The sequence below is a fragment of the Thunnus thynnus genome, chromosome 15, assembly GCF_963924715.1.
Source record: "Thunnus thynnus chromosome 15, fThuThy2.1, whole genome shotgun sequence".
Classification (NCBI taxonomy): Eukaryota; Metazoa; Chordata; class Actinopteri; order Scombriformes; family Scombridae; genus Thunnus; species Thunnus thynnus.
In genome coordinates this window covers 8,273,762-8,298,969 of record NC_089531.1, presented here as the reverse complement: position 1 = coordinate 8,298,969, position 25,208 = coordinate 8,273,762, and the positions used below count along the sequence as shown (strand labels likewise).

Here is a 25,208-nt window from a genome sequence, read left to right as displayed (position 1 = left end):
GGCTGCTTCCAGTTTAGCCCTCCAGCTAACTTGAATGGGGATAAAACAATTCAATCATGTGGCTCCTCTAGGCTTTTGAAATGTGATCGGATCGAACGGATTTAATTCTGATAGTAAGACAAGTCGTTTCGCAGGGGTTGTGACTCTCAAAAAAAATTATCTGCTGATTTACAGACGTCTCTTTCACAATGTAAGTCTATGGGAAAAAGTCTTTTTGGGCCAGCGTGCATCACATGACGTTGTAATTACACATTTTGGCCATTATGTCAAATTTACTTCAAAGCCTGGCGCTCTTCCTGTATCCAGTTCTCTTTATACATCCATGCACTGAACGTGCATAGTGGTGTTTCCTCCGCTGGCCCCGCCCATGAGTTGCCACTCAGTCCATAGATTTTACATTGTGATGACGTCACATAATACATCCATGGTGCTAACCAAGCTAGCAGCTATCCTTAGGGTCAGCTCATGGATGTATAATAAGAGCTGGATAGGGCTCGGCTGCTATTGCAGCGAAAAATACCCCTGTGGCCCAAAAAGCATTTTCCCCATAGACCACCACTGTAGACAGATGTAAATCGTCTGTAAATCTGTTAACAGAACATCTTTCTATTATGTATTTTTGATCTGTGGAGGTTTTATATTTGTAAAACTTTCCTCGAACTGAGAAAAAGTGATTTCAAAATCAGTAATGTCATCACTATGGACCGAGTGGGAACTCGTTGGCGGGGCAGAGGCAGAAACCCTACTGTGCATATTCAGTGGGCCGCACAATGCGAAAGCAAACCCTGAAGCTAGAAACTTTTCTGGTGTATGCGCCAGCCAAGCAATTCTTATTGGACTGAATGGGCGCCAATTTTAGTCCGGTATCCAGCTCTTATAATAAATCCATGAATCAGCTCCACCCTCTTGTCCAAATATGGTCATTTCTGGCTCCAAATATCCAAGATGGCGATGGTCAAAATGCAAACAAGGCTTCAAAACCATGGATGTATAAAGAGAACTGGATACAGGAAGAGCGCCAGGCTTTGAAGCCAATTTGACATAGTGGCCAAACCGTGTAATTACAACGTCACGTGATGCACACTGGCCCAAAAAGACTTTTTCCCATAGACTTACATTGTGAAAGAGACGTCTGTAAATCAGCGGATACATTTTTCTGAGCGTCACAACCCCCGCGAAATGACTTGTCTCACTATCAGAATTAAATCCGTTCGGTCCGATCACATTTCAAAAGCCTAGAAGAGCCGCATGATTGAATTGTTTTATCCCCATTCAAGTTAGCCGGAGGGCTAAAGCGGAAGTAGTCGACTCGGCCAGCGAAAGTCACTACTGCGCATGCTCTATGGGCCGCACAATGCGGAAGATCCAGGTACTTTCATACCCGGAAGTCGATTTTTTTTGGCTTCATGCGCCACTGAGCAACTTTCATAAGGATGAACGGGCCCCGCCTCCGACGCTGTATCCAGTTCTCTTTATACATCCATGTTCAAAACTCCGACAAGGGTCTATCTACAGTCTTGGAGACCTACACGACACACCCACTTTACTATATGACACGCCCCATTGACGTGCATCATTATTATCTACGTCCATTATTTTTTCGGTAGAAATACTAGAGAGAGGGTTGAACTTTAGTCCACACTCCATATCAATGGGTGGCGGTAGTGCACCTGAAAGCTGTTTGCCAACCGCCCATTAAATAAAAAGAAGAAGAAGAAGAGGGAATTATTTACAAAATCAGGATTTTGGCGCAAACATGGCGGCTACGGAAACTAGCGACGGACACCATCGGTTGGCCAATCAAGTCTCGTCCGTCCGAGACGCTGGCGCGGTAATTTTCTGCACGTTGTTACGGCTGTATACATTCCTCATAACGCTGCTATATGAAAACATTGATATAGCTAGCATTACACCAAATAGACAAGTTATTTCATGAGTGTTGTGGTTAGTTATTGCATCGTGTAGACGTATTTACACGATAAAAGACCAGCTAACCGTAGCGAGCTAACAGGCAGGCAGAGCGCTGTGCAGATGTGTTAGCTTAGCAAACGTTGAGCTAAGTTCTATTGTTTACAGGTCATGAAATTAGTCTCCTAATATCAACATAACATGGCTGAATCCAGTGACGCGACCCAGAAAGAGGTAACGAAACCCCGCATTTTAGAAGCTACGCCAGGTTGTAGCTATTAGCTGTGCAGCTGCAACGCTGTAGTTGTGTTTACATTGCGAGAGCAGTGTTGCAACAAGCTAATGTAGGTCGTGCATGGTTAAATCTCCCCCAGAACAGCCCTAAACTGACAGATTGTGCACATGCATGCCAACGTTATTGTATATCTGTACAACCCGTGTTTTATATAGCTATTCTTTTCATACATGCTTGTCGGCTATGACTTTTTTTTTTTTTTAGATCCATTGTAAAGTTGAGTATCACATTGCAACAATCCATAAAGGTTTCAAAATGAATCCGAAACCTACCCTTTCAGAAGAAACAAAAACTTAAATCCCTTAAATATAACTTTTTTCTACTATCAGCGGCCTTTATTTTAGCAGCACTGGGCGTTTTGTCAGCTAATCATTTGACGTCAATTTCTATTTTCTTCAGCAGAAGTGGTTAGTAGTTTTCACAGTTTTTCAAGTCTGTCTTAAAAAACAGTCAGGAGCACAAATGAACATTGAAACATGTTTTCCCGGCTGTAATCATTCCTCCTATTCATACTGACCATTAGAAGATCCCCTCATAATGCACTTGCTGTATGTGATGGCGGAGAAAATCCACAATCCTCCTGTGCAAAAATGTATTTAAAAGTTTATCTGAAGCTAATATGAAGGTTCATCCGTCCAAATGAGTCAAATCAAGTAGGTAAGTGGCCGATATCCACTTGATATAATTAACTCAGACTGCTGAAGCCTGATATAAACTTCAGATAAACTTTTAAATGTATTTTTGCACAAAATGAGTTTGTGGACACACTGTGGATTTTGGCCCTCATCACTTACATTGAAAGTACATTTGAAGGGGATCTTTTAATAGGAGGAATGATTACAGAAAGGAAAAATCTCTTCCACTGTTCATATGGACACCTGAAATATTGTGAACTTGTCCTTTAAGGACACTTCAGTAAAATGTAATGTACAAAATCGCGAGGCAGAAGTTGTGGTTACTTGTGAACATGTACTTTAACACCAGTGTCAGAGACAGACTATAACAACTACAGCGACCATTTTGTAAGTGACAAGTATTGTGTAACTAATATTTCAACAATACCTCAACACTTTCAGCACAAAGTTCATTTTAAGTATGGTAACGTTGGTATAATAGCAGGATAGTTTCTAAACTCAATGGTAGCAACTATTTTGATAATTGATTAAGGATTTGGAATATTTCAGGAAAATGCTAAAATTCTCTAGTGCCAGGTACTTAAATATTAATATTTTCTTTGTGTTGTGGACTGTTGTTCGGGACAAAACAAAACATTTTAGGTTGCATCTTTGCTTTGTGAAATGGTGTGGATGGTGGGAATTGTTAATGATTTAAAAAATTTTCTAGAACCCCTTTTTTAATAGCAAGATAAAAGTCAGTGTCAGTGTGCAGTATGTCAATTGTTCATTGTTCTATGCAGGTAACAGAGGGGGCAGACGGAGAATCCATAGAAGCAGCTGTGGATGCTGGTGCATCAGCAGATGTTGGAGACACAGAGCTTGTTCCTGGATCTTCTAGACTGTCTGAACATGAGGAAGACAATAACTTTGTTGCTGCTAAAGAAATGGAAAGTAAAGAGTTAGGACATAAAGAAACTGAGGCTGAGGTGGTTCCTCTTCCCGTTTCTGTATCTCTGCTAAATCCATCCCCTTCACACTCATCTTTCTCTACAAAAGAGACAGTCAACACAGTTCTGGTTCACAGTGGTGGGCCAGATAGCACCTCAGAGTCTGAAAAAGAGGGTACTGAGGTGAAAACTGAGGAAGGATTTGAGTCAAATGAAGAAAATGTGACAGTAAAAGACAAGAGCTTAGAGGAAAGTCCTGCAGGACCAGATGTGAGTGAAGATACAAATATGGACACAACTCCCAGTGGCCAAGAGGAGAAAACAAACACTGATGAAAAGATGGACTCAGACACTGACACTAAGGAGAACATTGTCGCACAGGAGGAAAATGAGTCCCTCAGCTGTAATCTGAGGGTTTCTACAGCTGATGATCTCGATGAGATGATGGACATTGGTACAGTGGATGAGGTGGAACAAGAAGCACAGATGAAAGAGGAGGAACAGAGTAATTTGTCGGATGGGGATAGAAGAAGTTCACCTGCCATTTCAAATACAGGTAAAATACAGGTTCTTCACAAAGTTTTTGTGTTGATGCAGAGAAATGTTTTCAAACCAGCAGGAGATTCATGTTGCAAAGCAAAAGTCACATTGATGCTGGAGGAAAATTTTTGGCAACGCTTTATTTTACAGATCCCTTAATATACAAACTTTCTTGGAAATTTTAATGTAATTTGCAGGTAACGGTCAGTTTTATGGACATTTTGCGAAACATTTGTTGCAATTTCGTACAAATTATTTTAAAAAATGGAAAAAAAGTTGGTTTAGTAATTTAAAAAAAACAAACATTTAATTTGCAAAAAAATGTAATTAATTAAATTCATAACAATTTCTTTAACAGACTGAAAAAAACTGCTTTTCAGTATGTAGTTTTGTGTGTCAAACAATATATTAGCATATTAGGTTGTTTCTTAAAAACTCTATAATGACTGAACTTCTATCAGCAATTTCAGTTGCACTTTATTTTGTAGATCCCTTACTTTCCTAATAATCAGTAATTTCCTGAAAGTAGCTTCTATGTAACTGTTTGTTCTGAGGACAATTCTTTAAAAGGGTTATGTAATTTGGTAGTAAAAGAGAAATGAGCTCTGTATAGTTTTTAAGAAACAATCTTGTATGCAAATATATAGTTTGAAACACAGAATTACACACTGAAAACTGAGTATTTCTGTCCATTAAAGAATTGTCAAGAGTCTAATTTATCAATATTTTTGAAAATTAACAACCCAAATGTAATGTGTGGGCACTTACCAAATAAACTGTGTTTTTCATTTAATTTGTACCAAATTTCACCACCATTTCTGTAAAATGTCCTAAAAATGAACCCTTGCATACCGGCAAATTACACAGAAAATTTCAAGGAAATTAGTATAAAATTAAGGGACTCGTAAAATAAAGCGTTACCAAAATTTTCAGAAGGTGACAAAGTAGACAAGTAATTACTAATTACTAACAAATAGCCCTGGCTTTACATCATCACCCTTTACTGTATTGTATTTTTTTCTGTGCAGGCTTCACATTCAGCCATACTTCTGTTTGGGGGAAAAAACTGCTGCTATACATCACATTGTTTATGGAGCTCTTTGTAATGAATGATACACACAGATATATATATATATATATATATATATATATATATATATATATATATATATATATATATATATATATATATATATATATATATATATATATATATATATATATATATATATATATATATATATATATATATATTAGTCCAAGTATTGTGGTATTTTCTCCGAGGATACTAAGGTGCTTTTCACTACAAACATTTTTACTGAACCGTTTTGTCTTCTGGCAGTTTGACATCTGTAGCTGTTTAACATTTGAATAACTGCAAGAGTTGCACCTTTCTCTCTTTTGCTCTTTATTCTTTTTTTTTGGAACTGCAACTAATGATTTTTTCATTATCAATTAATCTGTCTGTAATTTTCTTGATGAATCCATTAGTCAGTTGATGAATAATTCATCAGAAAACACAGAAAAATGCCAGTGAAAACATTTCTAGAGCTCAAGGTGAAGTCACTGAAGTTTTGTTTTTTTCCAGGCCAGCCGTCCAAAATTACAAAATATTAAATTTACTATAATGTAAGACAAGGAAAAGCAGCAAATTCTTAATCCAATCAGACATTTGTGCTTGAAAAATAACTTAAACAATTTATTGATTATTGAAATAGTTGCCAATTGATTTTCTGTTGATCAGTTAATCAACTTATCATTTCAGCTCTGTTGTTTTATTTTTTCACTTCAGTGTTCTACTTCAATAAACAGACTTTTACACAAAATATAAGCTATAATTTACAACAACATAATACACATTGCATAATTGAAGGAGCAGAGAGAAGAAAAAGGTAGTTAATAAAGTAGTAAATAAATATATTTCATTCTTTCTCATGTACAGTTTTATAGTTAATTCCAAGTAGGGCTGCAGCTAACGATTATTTTCATTATTGTTAAATCTGCTGACTTCTTGATTAATTGTTTGGTCCAACCAACAGTCCAGAACCTTTAAATATTCAATTGACTGTTATGCGTCGAAGAAAAATAGCAACTTCTCACATTTAAGAAGCTGGAACTAGAGATTTTTTGGTATTTTTTCTAGACAAATTGAATAAATGAACTATTTAAATGCCCATTAATTTTCTGTCTGATTAATCAACTAATCGCTGCAAGTCCAGTTCCAAGTGTTGTACAGTACAGTTGATAATTTTTTTATTAGTCAATAGAAAGAAAATGAAATTTCTAACAATAATTAATTAATCTTTTTAGGTAATTTTTCAAGCAAAAATACCAAACATTAATTGGTTCCAACTTCTCAACTGTTGATCTTCTGTTTTCTCTCTTTTATGTCAATGTGAACTGAAGTTCTTTGGGTTTTTGTTTGGTGGTCAAACAAAACAAGCAACTTGAAGATGCCACCTTGGTCTATAAGTAATTGTGATGGGCATTGTGCAGCAATTTCATGGCAGTATTGAGTATTCAAACGTTTACTCATGCTGTAAATTTTAAATAATGAGGAGCTTCAGTGTCTCCCCAACATACTGTAGTTACTTGAATCCTGCTTCTCCAGCTACAACACTTGTTTTGCAGTTATTCTATTTCTCCAAAAGCCCTGATCTTCAACATCCCAATAATTTCTTTTCATTTTGAATTTCTCTTTCAGTCTCGGTGGCAGAGGACGGAAACTCTTTTGAGGACGAAACTGATGTGAAACCCACCGTGTTACCACCACCAACAGAAAACGACCAGTCTGAGGACGTCAAAATGTCTTTGGATTTGATGCAATCCAGCTCATCTCCATCGTCAGAAGCCACAGCCAGTACAGGTGTGTGTAAGATTATTATCATCTTGTACACATTAAGTCAGGACTGGCAATTCAGGAGAATCTTCTGTAAGATGTCCTAAAAATGAACCGTTGCATACTGGCAAATTATACAGAAAATCTCTAGGAAATTTGCATAAAATTAAAGCATTACCAAAATTTTTAGGTGTTTGAAATTGGAGAACAGAAGGTGACAAAGTAGACAAGTAATTAGTAATAACTAACAAATCAGTCCCCATCATCCTTGATTGTATTTTTCTCTTTCAGTCTCAGTGGCAGAGGACGGAAACTCTTTTGAGGATGAAACTGATGTGAAACCCACCGTGTTACCACCACCCACAGAAAGCGACCAGTCTGAGGACGTCAAAATGTCTTTGGATATGATGCAGTCCAGCTCGTCTCCATCGTCCAAAGCCACAGCCAGTACAGGTGAATGACCTCGGAGGAGTAATATTCAGGATCCTTTAAGAGTCTTTTACTATAAACAAGTGTGTGATTAAAAATTAAATTCTTATCCCATGTGTACAATTTCTCCTACAAGTCACAGTCGTCTTCTAGTTCATCTTCACAAAAAAAGCAAACACTTAGGTGCATTTTGGATTTAATAATTAGCTCTGCGACATGAAGGTGGAGTGTTATTGGATCACTGAACTCTAGCGCTAATAAATGAGAGCGACTGAGTGAAATTTATGTTTTTTACAAAAAACATTTAACCAGTGATGTTTGTCAGTAAATTACACTTTCATTTCATTATTTAGTTTTTTTATTTTCAGAACATACACACACACACACACACACACACATATACATATACATATATATATATATATACACACACATACATACATACATACATACATACAGTGTTTCCCCTAGGTTGACTGCTTTGGGGCGGCAGGGTAGTGGGGTGGCTGATCAAAAACTCAGAAGACACTCAGCAGCCAGACATTTCTCCGTTCTCTGTATAAGAGCGGCTGAGATTGACACTAAAATGAAAATTGCGGTTCCACCTTAAAGGTCAGTCCACCTTAAGTGAGCCTGGTCAGGTTGGGCTAACGTATTGTCGCTAACTTCAAGGCTAACCCCCTTCAATAGACGAGTCTTTTCTTGGTCGTGAGAAGCTGCAGCATTCATTAACCAACACGCTGTAGTCTGTTCTGTACATTTACTGCCAGATTGACAACTTATTGCTAATCTTTTCTTCTGCTCCGCTCGCATATAAAGTCACTTTACGCTACGCTACTCTTCTAACAGTACCTTTCACGTAGATGTCCTTTGAAGAATGAGGAGAGGGAGGATGACTCAAAACAATTACATGGTAATGTAGGGTGCTATCGTGCAAACACAGTCGACGAGTGAAAATCATTAGTAGCCCATTGATACTGATCCTGACTTGAATCCTTACACTAAGAATCAGATCATCGTTTCTCAAAGATTCACACTCTTATCATCTTATACACTTTAAATCAGGACTGGCAGTTCAGGAGCATTTTAAGGTGACACAACCTGCAATTTAAAAATACATATTTAACTATTTAAACTCATCACTCGGAGCTTTAAACTGTCTGGTTATCATTAAATTTTGAAATGCAAAGATTAGTCAATCGCCAACTAGTTTGATAATCGAATAATCGTTTGTCATTTTCAAGCTTCAACTTCTCAAATGTGATGATTTAATGTCTTTCTCTGTCATACATGATAGCAAACTGATTATCTTTGGGATTTGGACAGTTAGTCGGACAAACTAAGACATATGAAAATGTAAATTTTGACTCTGGGAAATACACGGGACGTTTTTCACTATTTTTGGACATTTTACAGACGAAACAATTAATCAATTAATTGAGAAAATATTTAGCTGATTTAAATTTTTGGCTTTTCAATCACAGACTGTGGGATTTTTTTCAGATTATTTGTATGTTTCTAAGGAATGGATGATTATTTTGTGCTTCTATGTTGTTTTGTGTTTCTTACAAATCTTAATTTTCACTCACATTTATAGTTAATTAATTATTCATGTTCTCGCAGGAAGGGAAAGCTCATCACCAGCGACCACAGTGAACGGGACAAAAGTAGTCAAGCTATCAAAACCAAGATCGGACAATGTAAGTATAAATGTGAACACCTGCTTCAGTGTGTGAGTGAAAAGTGCATAGAAAGTTATTTATTATGACGGGAAGTTGACACAAACTCTAGTCATCAAAATCTACATCTGCTACAATCATAGAAGACCAAACAGGCAAATTTTTTGTGTTTATTCTTTGTGGTAGGAGAGATCGCAGGCAGCAGCCCAGCCAATCAAGTCGTCTCCTTCCCCACCTTTGGTCAAGGTGAAGGACGAACCCATTGATGAAGACTACGAACAAGCTCTCATATCCTCCACATCCACAGCAAATGTGAAGGATGAGCCTAATACTGCGAAGGTGGGTCACACACTTCTTTTCACAAGCATTTTGAAAGTTAGACAGCTGTACGGACAAAGTATTTTTGTGAGAGCTGTGGTAAGTGCAACAGCGCTACAAACACCTTTGGGCAGAGCAGATGGGACACAAATCACATGGCAGGAGAAGAAAACATCCACACAGCAAAGGAAGTTTTCTGCAACTTAGTTTATTCTTACTTTATGGTGATCTGAGCAGAAGTTTGATTTGATCCTGAGTATTTTAGAAATGTGTGGGTAAATTCTGAATCTGAATGATCAGCAGAGGAATTTATTGTATTGATTTTAAATGAGCCAAACTGCTTCCTCCAACAGAAATACTTTGGTTAACAGCAAGAATTTGTATAGACAAGTTTTAAGCTGAACTCTGCGTGAAAGCACAGTGTAGATCTACTTTACTGCTGTTGGTGAATCCACTAAAAACTGTGATTCTAGTCAAATGATTCTCGTTTTGTACAAAAATACAAAATAATGGATTGGACTTAAATTTAAAATGCACTGCCAGACAGTTGGTATGTCAGCTGTGGGAATCAACAGTTGCTGGTTAAAAATGACAAGCCTGCCTTTTGTAAATCAGAGCATTTGAGACACAGTAGGAAAGCTGAGAATGATGATAAGTATTGTATTGCTCCAAAGATAAGACGACTGGAAAAGGACTTTTCAAAGATAAGACACACTTTATCAGAAGAGTCCTGCTGGGAGGGTTTGTCTGAGATACTGTTAGTCAGAGGATAAGATGATCCTCATACTTTAATCTTTTTCTCTCAGTAAAGCGAAACATGAATATTTAACTGAAAGTATAACGTAAATCCCACATTTGTATATCTTGTCCCAGTCTGTCTCAAGTGCAGCTGTTTCTTCATTCTGTCTATCAGTCACACACTCTCCTATAACACTGTTAAACTCATTTTGAGCTCCTCATTGTGATGATTGAGCTATTCTGTAATTTTAAACTCCTGCTGCAGAAAAGATTCATTTTCACGTCGGGAATCTATTTTCTCCGTGGCAGCAAAACACTAAAGCTACCAGAAGCCCACCAACTTTAAAAGACACCCTATAAACGGACTTGAAAAAACTCAACAGCCTGCTGTAGCAACATTAAGGCTACAAACAACTCATAATGAAATACAGCATAGTATAGTGCCAGTGTTCAATTTATTCAAAGAGGAAATCTGCTGTTTTGAATATATAAGTTCCTAGTCCTTGAATGTAATCCGACCCCTTCTTTTTCAACTTTTAATATCCAGAAATAATATCATCTTATTCCAGATCTTCAGTATTTAAATTGCGTTGAGCTGTTTTGCACAGAGTGAGTCCAGAATAACTGGACCATCACTGGCTCATCATTCTGTTGTTGACAGGAGGACTTGAGGATCGGATCGGTCTTCTCCGTGACTCCTGCTGCTGAAACACAGACGCTGCCGATCGTCCACCCGTCGTCTTTGCACATGTCCTGTTCGCACTGCAAGAAGAACCTGATGAAAGGACAGACAGCTTTCCAGAGGAAAGGCTCCCCGGCGCTCTTCTGCTCCACTACCTGCCTCACCACGTCGCTCCCCACGGTCAAAGGTGTCAGTAAGATCTGCTTCAACTGCCAAAAGTGAGTTACCTCAATGTTACCTAACATTTTAGGGCTGCAACCAAATATTATTTTCATTATCGATTAATCTGGAGATTACTTTGTTGATTAATTGGTACATTTTTTGTCTATATAATGTCAGAAAATAGTGAAAAATAGGTTATAATGTCCAAGACTCAAAGTTGATGTCTTTAAATATCTTGTTTTTGTCTGATCAACAGTCCAAAACCCAAAGATAATCAGTTTTAGTATAATGAATGACAAAGAAAAGCATTACATTATCACATCTTAGAAGCTGAAACCAGCAATTTTTTTTACATATTTGGTTAAAAAATAACTGAAGTGATTATTGGTATTAGATTGATTAGTTGTTGATTCAACCAATCAATTAACCAAGTAGTCTACGCAGCTATACAACATTTAGACATGAGTGAGAAAAAGCAGAGTAATCAACTTCATACCTGACGATTAACTTCATTACTGATTTTTGGACCTTGTGTCGATCTTTATTCTCACAGAGTGATACTTCGGCCTCAGGACGTCATCCTGGCTCCAGACAGTAAAGGAGCTATGAAGGAATTCTGCAGTCAGAACTGTCTGACCTCCTTCAACTACAAGAAAAATAACTCCAACGTAAAAAAAATTCCCCCCCCTCAAAAAACAGTTCAACCACAATCACTCTGCAGCATGTGCACCAGATACTGCACTGTAAGTCAGTCTTTTTCCTCTTCTCATAACTTAATGAGAAAGTCATAATCTTTAGTTGTAGAGCTATGAAACTGACAAACAATAAATAAAATCAATACATTATTTACATTTTATGTATGTATTTTAAAAAAAACTATTTTTCTTATTACTTTTCCGGGGATGAAGGACACCACTTAATTAATTCTACTATATAAAATAGTGCACATAAAACCTTTTATTCATTGTATCTTTTCATCTCTGAAATAACGTGCTACTCTTGTCATCCCTCCTCCAGAGCAAACATGAGGTGATCCTGAGTGGCGCCGTTCACAAGATGTGCAGCGACGCCTGCTTTAACCGTTTCCGTACTGTAAACAACCTGTCCATGGCTGGATGTGCAAACTGCGGCTCGTACTACCACAACAAACCGCTCTTGCTGAAGATGGAAGACAGCAACAAAACTCTGTGCAATGCAGCGTGTCTGAACAAATACAAGGAGGTACAGGAATGCAAAGTGTAACAAACAATACAAGGTCAAAACCTATTATATGACTGGACCATGTATGAAACGCTAGAGGGCTTTTAATTGGTACGTTGCCTGGTTACCATTAGACATGGGCATCCCCATCATTTGTAAGATATTTGCTTTTATGTAAGTCTATTTATTTGTACAGCACTTTTCATACAGTAGTTGTAACTGAAGGTGCTACACGTAAGAAAAACATTAAAAATACTTAAAATACGTTGCACCAGATTTTGGGTGCAGACTATATGATGCTGTAGAAGTGTTGGAGTTAAGTGTAAATGACCTCAATACGGTGTGTTTCATGTCGTTTTATCGTTTTTATTTTATTTACTATAAACACAAAGTGCTTCATTTTGAAAAGACACCAGACACATGTAACATGAGGAAATTGACAGTGCACAGATCCTCTCTTCTCATGTAAATGTCACGACAGAAATAGGCGTTATTTGGATGAACCGACCGCTTATTAGGAATCTAAATGGTTACTTTCTCGCCTGAAAAATATTAAAATCTGATAAAGTGACATTAACAGTCCTACAGCACCCTGTTTACTAGTTTGCACATGTGAAACATGACTCTGTCAGTGATGGAGCCTTCGGTCAGTAAATGTGTGTTGTTAAAACTTATTTAGGGGCTGCGCTCAGTCCCACTGAGAGGCTGAGTGTCTGCGGACATGACTGTGTAATTGCTGTAAATGCCCCCTGATGACATAATAGAAACTGTTCACGCCAATTCATTTTAAAAGAGCAAACGCCAATGGGGAAAATCACTCAATGAGTCAGTGACAGACAGACAGTCTCGGTTATAGTACTGGTCTGTGGCCAGTCCAGCCAAAAATAGACACAGGAATTTGTCCCAGCATATATCACAAAACATCCTTCAGAGACTTTCAGCTAAAACTGTAAAATGAAAAAGTGTTGTTGGGATGTGCCTCACATTCTTTTTTTCTGTATCTTTTAACAGAAAACAAAGACACCTCAGCCGTGTACGATGTGTCGAACGTCCCGGCCGCTGACAGAGATGGTTGACCACAGAAACCTTGACGACTCGGTGAACCTCTTCTGTAGCAGCAGCTGTGTGATGGCATATATGGTCCAGACTGTCAGTTCATCAGGTACTTGACAATAAGATTCAGGGTCTTTTCAAGCCTGTAGTTGGTTTCCTTTGGTTTGAATCAGTCGATGAGTTGGTAAACTTGTTGTGTTTTCCCCCTTAGTGTGGTTAGATGTGTCTGTGGCGGAAACGAAAATGTAAATACAGAAAGGAAATCCTGAAGAATTAATCAGTCAAATTTGATTTGCATAGCACCTTTCATAGAGGTTAGTGCAATTCAAAGTGCTTCACAGATGACTGACAAGCCAATAATAAGATAACAGTAAACACTAAAACCATCTTACATTAATGCACATGAGAAATAGATAAAACATAACAATAATTAAATAGAATCAAATAAAAACTAAATAAAATAAGTTAGAAAAACAATGACAAATAAAAGGAAATGAATATTTTTAAACATTAATACAATAAAATAAGTGATTGAGATAAAATAAGGCCCATGGAGCATTTCATTGAAGCATGAGGTCTGATCTGCCCAAATATTACTCAAGGCAGTGGACTTCGGCCTTGATTCATTCTCCGGCTCGCTGCAACTGTTGATTTCGCTCATCCCAGCATGCAAAGCACTCGTGGCTACAGGAGCCAGTTAGCTTAAACTTGCAGACTTGTAGCTGGCTCAGATCGAGGTCGGATCAGGTTCCCGCCACAAACAAAACAAGGGACCGGACCTCCTCCTCTAAAGGGTGTTGGTGCATTTTTGGTCCATACATGAGTACGATTGCTGTGTTCAGATCATCCCAAATGAATCGTACCAAGGGGGAAAACTAATCCGAGTCCAGTTCAACCGGATTTAACAGCTCAGGCTTGAAAACACCTATAATTACAGACTTTTTTGATGATTGCTTTCAACTTCACATTCTTGCTTTTGTCTCATGAAACTTTTTTTTCTTTCTCACAGGCGCTCGGTTGAATTGTGATAACTGTGGAAAAAACACAGTACCAGCCTACCACTTAGCTATGTCAGATACTTCCATCAGGAACTTCTGTACTCTCCAGTGTGTTATGGCATTTCAGGTAACGAAGCCTGTAAGATGTAAAATAGAGACTCAAAAGACAGAGTCTCTGAGTTATTTTACACTCTTCACCACCCTAAATTACATCTGCATAGTCAAGCACTGATAAAAATGTTGCCTGTACAATCTGCAGTCTATTGCTAAAAGAGAGGCCTGCTTATTTCGAAGAACTGAACAATTAACACAAAGACATAGGAATTGAACTGGGAAACGTATTTTTTCCCACTATGTCTTTAAATGTTATAACTTAAATGATATAACTGTATTTTCCCAGCTCAAATCAAAGTGCCTATCTGTTATCGAGTGCTCATCCTTCGTGGAGAACATATTAAGTGTTGACATTGTTGGTTTTACAGTCATTGTTAACTCAAAACTGCCTTTTTTTGCAATGTTTTTTTTTCTCCATTCTTGTCTTGTTTTTCTGTTCTGTAGGAAAAGTTCAAGAATTCCCATAAACAGGTGAACATTTTCACCAAGTTGCCAATTGGAACCACTCAAATCCAGTCCATCATCCCTAACCAAACCGTGCAAGAAGTCCCCAAAGCACCCGCCGTACTGAACTGCTCCCAGTGTTCCCGCAAAATAACTTTTAAACCTGAACTCATCCAGATCAAGGTAACTTACTTACTTCTTCTATTCCCAAGTCAAGATGATTTTTTATCATTACTGCACTGCATGGGAATAGCTTTTGGATGCATTGATCAATATTTCAATTGATACAACAGGAAAGTAGAAAGTCAGAGGACAGAAAGTTCCAATAATGCCTCAAGAAAAAGTCCTGTGATAATGAGAGTTCATAAAAACCCAAAGAGATCCCCATGGCAACCTGTTAGCACCCGTGAGGACTCCATGGTTTTCCCCTGAACAGCCACTCTGTGATACTCCAACTCTCTTGTCCTCAAAGCGAAATAAGAACAAAAAACACACACAAAGTGCAAAATCTAATAATTGTTTTACCAATGATTGCTCAAAGGCAACAGTGTCTCTTGACTGGATGTTTTCCTCATTTTTTGTAATAACAACATACTTTTGTTAAAGCAACAAAAGTTAGATTTTGTGTAATAACAGGAAATATATGGAGAGTTGGAGAGTGTACATTTACAGTATTGTTGTATTTAATGGGACCATGTACAGTGTGAAACATAAATGTTAATATTTGATGTACTGCACCAGATTTAGCTTCAAGCTAATTTTCATCTGCAGTCCCTTACAATCTAAACACATAACAGCACTATAACAAACAGTACAAAGCAAAAAAACACACAAGACACATACAAAATACAAAGCTACATACAACAGCACATCACATACACCTACAATGTCAACTAGAAATTAATAATGTAAGCTTGTCAAATTAAAATCAATGCCAACTCTGCATGTGTGCAGGACAAGATGGTTTTCGTGTGTAGCGTGGACTGTTCTCAGGAGTTCAAGAAGGTCAACTTTGTGACAAGCCTGTGTGAATACTGTAAGATCGAAAAGATCACCAGAGACACCAAGAAAATTAACAACAAAGACTGCTACTTCTGCAGCGATGGTAAGTAGACAGATGTCTAATTTCAGGAATAATGCAGGGCTTTTGTAAGCTAGACTGTGAAATCTATTGCGCTTACTGTGAGCACAACCTACAAACACACAAGCACCATCAACATGCATATAACTGTTTACATGCAACACATTTGGATCTTCTCCTCTTCCTCCTTTCAGGCTGTAAGCTGCTCTTTAGACACGACCTGTCAAAAGGCTGGGGGAAACACTGTCACTCCTGCTCCTACTGCCACTCTGTCTCCAAGAAGCTGGTGACGGCACAGTATGGAGGCGCGACCGAGGAGTTCTGCTCTGAGGAGTGCAGGTCCAAGTACACCATGCTCTTCTGTCATGTAAGCAAGGCTCATAGCAGTTTATTAAACTCACAGTTTTACTAAAATGATGGTGATGATGATAATCTAGCTCTGCCGTTCTTTCATATTTACTCTGCTTTCTGTCAGGTTGCAAAGTGCGACACCTGCGGCTGCAAAGGGAAACTAAAACAGAGTCTTCCTATGCTGGGAGAGGTCAAACACTTCTGTGACATGAAATGCCTGCTTCAGTTCTGCTGTGATAAGGTGTCGACACAGGGGGAGGTGTTCAAAGGTGTGTATTGTTGTTGCCATTTCATGATGTAATTTCTAGTGTTGTTGTTTTAATTGTGACTCTTTAATTAAAATGTTATAAAACTAATTTGTAATTGCTGTGTTTCCTGCAGGTACAGAAGAGGCCACACCCATCATTGCAAATGTCGTCTCGCTCGCAGGAACTCCAACAGGGAAACCCACTGCTCCCAACAGAACTGCCCAGCAAAGTACAGAACAAAACACACACAGTACTTCTGTACAGTATTTATGTACTGTACGTCAAAGAAATAAGAGAGAAAACATGCTGTATACACTTTCAGTTAATCGCTAGTGTTGATGTCATTGTCTCCACAGGTACTGTCACTGACTTTCAATCAAAGAACTCTGGACATGTAAGTTGGTGTTTATTATATGTATTTAATATACAGAAAAACTAAATAATATATATATATAAACAGATAAGGGACAAATTTAAAGGAATAAGTTTCGTTACAGGGATACTACATGATACTAGACAGTTAATAAAGCAATTCACACGCCATTATGTCCTGTGATGTATAAAAATGCTGAGCAGACCTCGTTCACCTCAGTTTTGAAGATATTATGTAATCTTGTGGTGGCCCAAAACCACACTAAAGATCTTTAGACTGTGCAACAACGATAGAGACTCCTATAATAAAGTTTATATTGTCAAGTTGTATTTTGGGTTTTTATTCTTTTTTTCGTCATTTGTCTATCATTCAGATAAGTATTCAGACAGATACAGTGAAGCCTCATCCTCCCTCTGGCCCCAAAATTCTGAAGAACAAGGCTCTGCTCTGTAGACCGCTGGTGCAGAACAAGGGGGTCTCCTGTAAAACGCAGACAGTCGACGTCGAGGCACAGACGGGTAAAAATCTTATAAGTGCTTCCATGATAACGAGATCTCTGCTCTGTAGTCGTCTGTTAACTTGCAACCAATATACAACACTTTGTCTTTAGAGCTCATAGCCACTGATTTGTACAACTGCTGTACAAATCAGTCATTAATCCTGTTTATGTTTATTCAACATTCACATATAAACATTTGCCATGTTATGATTTAATTTTCAACATTATCGTTGCTCAAGTTGAAAGATTTCCTCGGTCATAAACAAACTTTTATTTTTTTTTCCTTTATAGATGACGTCTTGCCTAAAATCTTGGTCCTGCCTGTCCCAGTGCCAGTTTATGTTCCTGTACCTATGAGCATGTACAGTCAGTGTACCCCTAAACCTGTGGGCCTGCCGTTTCCGGTATGTGAAACACCACAACCACCTCTGGGCCTGGATTCACAAAAATAAATAGATACTTCTGTTTAATTTGAACTATGACTTAATTTTCCTGACACTGATGAGCTGTGTATTCAAAATAGCCGTCTCCTTGTAGAGCTCCACATATGCTTAGTTTGCAGCAGTGAATTGTTCTCTCTTTGATACACCTGTAGGACTGCTCTGTTCTCAACATCTTTTCTGAAGTGCAGTGTGTTCAAAGTTAAATCTGATCCAAAACAGATCCTCTTATGATCAGGATTTCAACATGAAAGGCGTATTTTAGACAACACTAGTAAATATTCAGCCTCTTTGTCCTTATTAAGACTCAGCTCACAGGATGTTATCAATCTGTCTACCACAGCTGCCTGTGCCCATGTTCCTTCCTGTGACGATGGACAGCGCCGAGCGCATCGTGGAAACCATCCAGGAGATCAAAGAAAAGATCCCGTCGGACCCTTTCGAGGCAGAGCTCATCCTCATGGCTGAGATGGTGGCGGAACAAGAAGAGGAGAAGAATGACAAACAGGAGGAACCAAAAGAGAAAGCGGTGGAGAAAGAGACAGACAGACAAGAAGCACCGGCTCCAGACGGTAAAAGGGGGTGATAAGGGAGGGAAGTCATGGTTTTGAAGCCCTACTGTTTGATGACATTGTAGTAACCCAAAATAAAGAGTAAAAAAATGAAACTTTTTGAAAAACTTAAAAAAGAGGAGAAAGGGATTATTTTTAATTTTGCTTTGTGAAAATTTTGAGGTGAAGAAAACCAGTTTACCATTACTACAGTGGGAGAATTCAAACAGGAGACAATTGGCAGTTTGTTTTTCCAGTGTATGGAGGAGTGAAACTAAAAGTGAAGACCAGAAACCTGAAAATTTTTGTACATTAGGGCTGTGATGGTCAAGATGATACCAGTTCCTGTTGCTCACCTAGTGTTGAGGCAATTTTTGGTCCATTTAATGAAGCAATGACCCTTTTTTTAAATGATTTTAATCAGTTGTTTAAAGATTCCAATTTGTGTGCTTTGGTCATCCAAATATTTCCAAATATCTTTTTAATATTTTTGAATTATAAGAACTGCAATTGCTTCTTTGGAGAAGTGTATTAAAAAAAACTCAACAATCAAACTGTCATTCTTTTTATAATATAATATAATTTGTGGTCCTTCTCATAAATATTTCTGTTTTTAATATCAGAAAAACGTGTGGTGACTTCCTCTTATGTTTAATTTATAGACCACGCCAGTAACTACAGCGACGATCTGGACACAGATGACTTGGACAGTTTCCTCAACAACTGGGAGGAACCTTCCCCTGATGCTGGTCTCAGGTCGCCCAGTCGACTGTACGCCCATGAAAAGCTCAACCCAATCATAGACATTCCTGTGGGCATGCCCAGTGAGCCTTTCTCCGAGCCCCCACCTCCAGCCCCGCCTCCCATGGACGTCGAATCTGACTTTACTGTTGGTGAGGGGACGAGATGTACAAATGTGTTTTATAAAGTTGAAAATTAGTTATCGTTGTTATTCCTGCATCCAAACTTAGGGGTCATTTTGATATCCACCTTGATGTGTGTTTAGGTCTGTAAGAGTTTAATTGGAGACTACAGTGTGAGTGTGAGTGACATCAACAACCAGGGAAACTTTGGTTTGGTTTTAGCATTAATGTGTCATGTTGTGTCATTGCCAGAAACTCTGGAGAAAATGTCCAGGCTGAGAGAGGAGTCCCAGCGATCCCCGAGTCCTCCGCCTGCCACTTCACAACGCCGACGACGACAAGTTCATAGGAAAGCCCGAGAAAAGAAGGTAACTGCCTGGGAGAAGAGTGAAGGTGCTACTTGTGCATTTAAGATTAGGACTGATGTTACTTGCAAAAATCATTTACAGTTAAGATACTGGGAATGTCAAAAATGTGCTGGAGAAAAGACTGGCTCGGATTTGCACACTATCACTGTTGGTCTCACCCTGATCGAATCCATGATGCAGCCTCGTCTCTCCTTCTCCGCTTCATTCAAGGGTCGTAAATCACAACGGTTGACAAAGGCAGCTGAGACGACATCTCAAAAAGACTCCCCTGACAAAACAGCAGCTGCAGAGATCCCTAAACTGAAGAGTCAATATGGAGTTGATGCCTGGAAGCGATGGATCCAGTGGAGGCAAACTCAACCAAACCTGGAGAAGCCACGCTTCGGTTGTAAGTCTGTGCATACACTAAATACGACCACTAAAGCTGACCATGTGGAGGACATTTTGATTCAAAGCACCTTTTTAAACAGTGAATTTAACATGTCTTTGTGATTCTGGCTTCAGGGAAAATCAAACCTATTGAGCCACATAGAGAATGAAACCACAAACTCTTAGCGTCAGTGTGAAATTCTAGTGATTTATAAAGTTATAGATAATTGAATCTTGCATTTATCTCAGCTAGAGCTTCATCTCAAGCTTACAGAGGTCTGAAGAAAACTTGCATTAACAATATTTGGGAAACTTGTCTTGAGTTTTTAGGAGAGGTCTTTGAATATAGCTTCCTACCACTCCTGCGCAAGTGAATGTTTACTGTTAATTCATGTACACCTGATTGTATGGAGGTAAAAGTGTATTTTTATAATACGGGAATGTCTTTGTGTACAAATCAAATATTCTTTTAGTTAAAAAATGTTTTAATATGCAAATAAAAAAAATTGAAAGGCTGTTAAGTTTTAAACATCAGCTTGCAGAGATGGCACCTTTTGATTGTTTTTGGTTTCAGTTAAATGACCACAACTTTCGTCCAGGTGGTCTTGAGCTTCATCAGACAGTGTTCTCATGTTGTTTGTTTGTGCTCTATTTGTTTATTACATGATGTATTTTTACACAATTATTTTGTATGATTCTCATACATGAAAAACAAGGTTATGAAGATTGTTTTCCCAATGATCACTTCTGACTCGTTTTATCTGACTCTCAGCACGTCCAATGGAGTTGAAGGAGGATATTCTTCGCTGTACAACGGCTGAGCTAAGCTACGGCCTCTGTTGCTTCATCACTGAGGTGAAACGACCCAACGGAGAGCCTTACTCCCCCGACAGCCTGTTCTACCTCTGCCTCGGCATCCAACAGGCAAGACGTGTTTCATACTCACACAAATATACTTAACACATAAGAGGTAGGGCCCACAGCGCTGTTTAAACATGTACAGTTGAGCACACAACTAGCAAACACTGGTAAAGGTGACGTTGAGAAAGTCATGCATATATGAACCATCCCCGTCAATAACAGCATCAAATATCTCTAAAGTCAACAACATCACCCTGCAAGTCTCAACTTTAGCTCTTGTTCACAACATTAGTGTCTAAACTTGACAATTGGATGGCCAACACTTGTCCTCCAGTACAACTAAAAAGTAGTGTACTTACTAAGAGAAAAATTAATGACTGTGCTACTGTTTGTCTGTCTTTAGCACCTGTTTGAGAACGGTCGTGTGGAGAACATATTCATGGATCGCTTCTACAACAAGTTCTCCACTGAGTTCACCAATATGCTGAGAGGTTTCAAACCCTTAATCACAGCCAGTGGTGAGTCAGCATCCAAGTTCTAGTAATTATTTTTTTTGTTAATCATTCACTTTGTCAGTTTCTGTCTCAAAAAAAACCAACATTCGACCACATTTACATCAGCCCTCTCTCTTCTCCTCTCTAGGTTATATCCATTCCCGTGTTGAGGAGGAGTTTCTTTGGGACTGTAAACAGCTGGGGGCGTACTCCCCCATCGTCCTCCTCAACACCCTGCTCTTCTTCTGCTGCAAGTACTTCGGCTTCACCACGGTGGAGCAGCATCGCCAGCTGTCCTTCGCACACGTCATGCGCTGCACCAAAACCAACCAGAACAACACCAAGACCACCTTCCTGCGCTTCTACCCGCCCATATCCATAAACGAAGCAGAGTCAGGTACTATTATGGCTGGGGGTCAGAATGAAATACTGATTAGTTCCATACCAACCCTTGGCACTTTTAAGATAATGAAGCACTTCCTCTTATACTGGAATCATCATAATTGCATTCTACCAGTCACAAAGTTTGAGCTTTTATAGGAATGTTTTGAGGAAATCCAGCAGTTAGCATGCAGAAATGTTTTGCAAAAGACCTGATTCTGTGCTGAAATGCTACAAAAATTATCATGAAACTTGTTTTCATTAGAGATATTAGGGAATAGAATATGTTATTTTAAATCCATGTGAAATCTGTATTATCTGAACCACTACATGTTACAAATGCAGCTACTACAATGTTTAACTTTCCTAGTTTTAATTGTCTTTGATGAGTTCTGGCCCAAACTGACAGATTTAATGAGCTTGAACCTAATTAAATTGAAGTTGTTTGCACTGTAAACATTAGAAAACACAGTACTGTCTGTACAAACTTCATCTATGTCTATTATTTAGTATGTTAACTTTTGTAATCAAGGGCAAGTTTATTAAACAGTGATACACCAGGCAGTATTATAGAAGTCACATAAGTATGAGCCTCTATGTAATTGTACTGTACATTCACATACTTGAAAAGCACCTTAGTGTAATTCTAAATGTTGTGTTATATAGTTGTTTTTTTTAACCTGCAGTTCTGTGTTAAATTGTGCACCAGAGCACTGAACTGTGAAATGTATTTATATTAGGGATGTTGTAATTTGTGTGTGTTTGTGTTTGTGCACTGTATCCTCTTTAGATCCTGAAGGTGTTCCGGCAAAGAGGCGTAAGGAGGAGGAGAGTAAAGAGGACATCCTGGAGATGAGGGAGAACACAGAGAACCCGCTCCGCTGTCCGGTCAGACTCTATGAGTTCTACCTCTCCAAGTGGTAAGTATGGTAACTCCCCAGCACTCTTTATATCTCTAGTTGTTTGTTAAATGTCAGTTAAAATCACAAAAAGTATTATCTCACATGAGCCTAAAAGAGTTTGGGGGTTTATTTAGCCAGGTTTCCCAGATTTTTCTCACCACCCCAGTGCAGTGAAGGTGAATGGAAAAATGTTTGTGGTGCTCAAAACATTTAGACACTACATTTACAACACGTCTTTCCAGAAACAACGTCCTGGTTATTGAGGATAATCAACAAACCTCACTGTTAACAGTTATTTATAACTAACGTCTATCAAATTAATAGTCACTACAAATATTGCAGAACTGAATCAGACATAGAAATATGGTAATAATAATAACGTCCCAAGTAGTAATAGCTTTTTTGTGGTCACAAGCCAAAAAGTTTGGGAACCACAAATATCTTTGGTTTTTGTACAATTAGTCAGACAAAGCAAGCAAATTGAAGGCCGTGGCCTATGAGAAATTGTGAATGCCCTTTTTTCACAATTTCACAAAAAACAACTAAATGATTAATCAGTTATTCAAAAAAATAGGCAGATGAATCAATAATGAAAATAATTGTTAGTTGTAGCCCATTGTTACTGCGCACTGCTGTTAATGGTGTTGAATTTCAGTTTTGCCTAAGCCCAATATTGACTTTAAATCTATTGAATGTCTGGTATCAAGTCCTCATTAAAAGGTTTCTATTGTAGATCCTATTCACCAAATTAAATGTCCTCAGTGGCCACTTTAGTCTAAAATGAACCTTGTGTTGCTAGATGGTCTCCTTAATCCAACAACTGTCTTCCTTCCAGCTCGGAGTCGGTCAAGCAGCGCACCAACCTGTTCTACCTTCACCCAGAGCGTTGCTGCGTCCCCAACAGCCCGCTGTGGTTTTCATCCAGCCCTCTGGATGACAGCACCATGGAGGCCATGCTCATCCGGATCCTCACAGTTCGAGAGCTGCATCTCAAGACAAAGAAAGACGAAGGGACGGAGCAGCAGACACCCGAAGACCCTCCATTTATACCTGAAGAGGAGGAAGATGAGGAATCAGAGTGATGAAAACAGAAGTGACCTTTTAATTGGGGAAGCAGCTTGTGGTGTAAATATTTGTAGATGAACCGAGATGTTCATTTAAACACAACCCAATAAACTGAAATGGACAGAATAAATCTCTCTCACATACGTAACTAAAATGTGCTGAACTGTAAGGAAAGTCAGACTACCTAAACAACATGTTGATCAGGATTTATAGATCTTCAAACGCACAGTGTTTGTGTAGCTGGGACTTGAGTAATGAGATGCAAGATTCAGTTCAGCATTCAGGCTGTTTACTACTGCTCGGTAGGACACATAGCTGTCCTGTGTTTTGTCTGCTAAATGGTTGCTTCTCATGGACAATGCTACTCTCATTTTGTTCTGTTTTTGTAAGGCATGTACCTTTCTTATTGGGGGATGGTGGTCCTTGTTTGAAAGAGCTACAATGAAAAACAATCTTGATTTCTGTTGATGTCAGTAGAGAAAACTTTGACCTCAGAAGACAAACTGAAAATAATTTTCTGCTATGTAGATGTAAATGACCAACCGTCATGTTGAGTGGCAAACCTGCAGTATAACTTTTTATTTTTACACAATTCATCAGAAAAAAAGGCCACAATTAGTTGTCAGTCTCTCAGTCAAAGAGAAAATACTCACTAACAGAGTCAATATTTTTTGCACAGATATACCCTGAAGGTTATTGGAAAGTCAGTCTTGGAAATTTAGGAAATCATCTGAATTTCAGCAAACACAAAAAAAATCACAAATGGAAATCACAAATTTGATTATACCAAAGTGTGACATGAGGGTGGAGCTCTCCTTATTAATAACATGTTTTAATTGATGTTCCAGAGGCCTCTCCAACTTGCCATGGCAAAATGAGTAGCAGATGATTCATACAATAAGCTGTTAATTCATATTTGTGTTTCATATTCATTGGATAATCTTACTTTGAGAGGTCTAGTCACTTGATTGTGAGATTAAACTGACTTTTTTTGTTATCGTTGTTAATGAAAGACTCAAACTGTGCTTTCTATATTTCCTCTTCAGTGGACATATTTTGATCATCAGTGTCCAATTAATGGGATGAAGAATGTTTGTGTGAATGTAGCCGATAAAGCTGAAAACTCAATTTTATCCCTTTTCTTGACTGAACACTGAAATAAACAGTCTGATGTTGAGGACATTTTGGACATGTGTGTCATCCAAAACATCTTCTGAGACACTGACTTTTTGCATATGACCCTGGTGTTAAGTGTGTAAAAATAAAATACTATCCCTTCATGTATACCTTGGTTATGTTAACCCCCAGTCTTTAGGGTATCTACCAATATGGTTCTCTTGAATATTTTCTATATTGTATGTTCTTTTTGAATAAAAATATAAAACATGTCTTAGTTGCA

General features: G+C 38.3%; 1 protein-coding gene across 4 annotated transcripts; it reads left to right on the top strand.

The window, feature by feature from the left end:
* Positions 1–1,621: 1,621 nt before the first annotated feature.
* On the top strand, positions 1,622–25,197 carry LOC137198399 (zinc finger MYM-type protein 4-like). Of its 4 annotated transcripts, XM_067612225.1 has the most exons (29): positions 1,763–1,831; positions 2,077–2,142; positions 3,621–4,323; positions 7,012–7,173; positions 7,438–7,599; positions 9,199–9,275; positions 9,441–9,593; positions 10,972–11,210; positions 11,708–11,897; positions 12,172–12,375; positions 13,366–13,516; positions 14,417–14,532; positions 14,964–15,146; positions 15,918–16,068; positions 16,239–16,411; positions 16,520–16,664; positions 16,777–16,872; positions 17,000–17,037; positions 17,390–17,534; positions 17,807–17,919; positions 18,299–18,527; positions 19,169–19,399; positions 19,622–19,737; positions 19,948–20,125; positions 20,879–21,030; positions 21,371–21,485; positions 21,610–21,858; positions 22,633–22,762; positions 23,580–25,197. In XM_067612225.1, exons 2-29 carry the CDS (start codon positions 2,110–2,112, stop codon positions 23,824–23,826), a joined length of 4,881 nt encoding a protein of 1,626 aa, XP_067468326.1. In that variant the 5' UTR covers positions 1,763–1,831; positions 2,077–2,109; the 3' UTR covers positions 23,827–25,197. The 4 variants fall into 4 exon arrangements, with proteins under 4 accessions (XP_067468327.1, XP_067468324.1, XP_067468326.1 ...); XM_067612223.1 differs by lacking the exon at positions 2,077–2,142 and having other exon boundaries at positions 1,624–1,831; XM_067612224.1 differs by lacking the exon at positions 1,763–1,831 and having other exon boundaries at positions 1,838–2,142.
* The last annotated feature ends 11 nt before the right edge of the window (positions 25,198–25,208 follow it).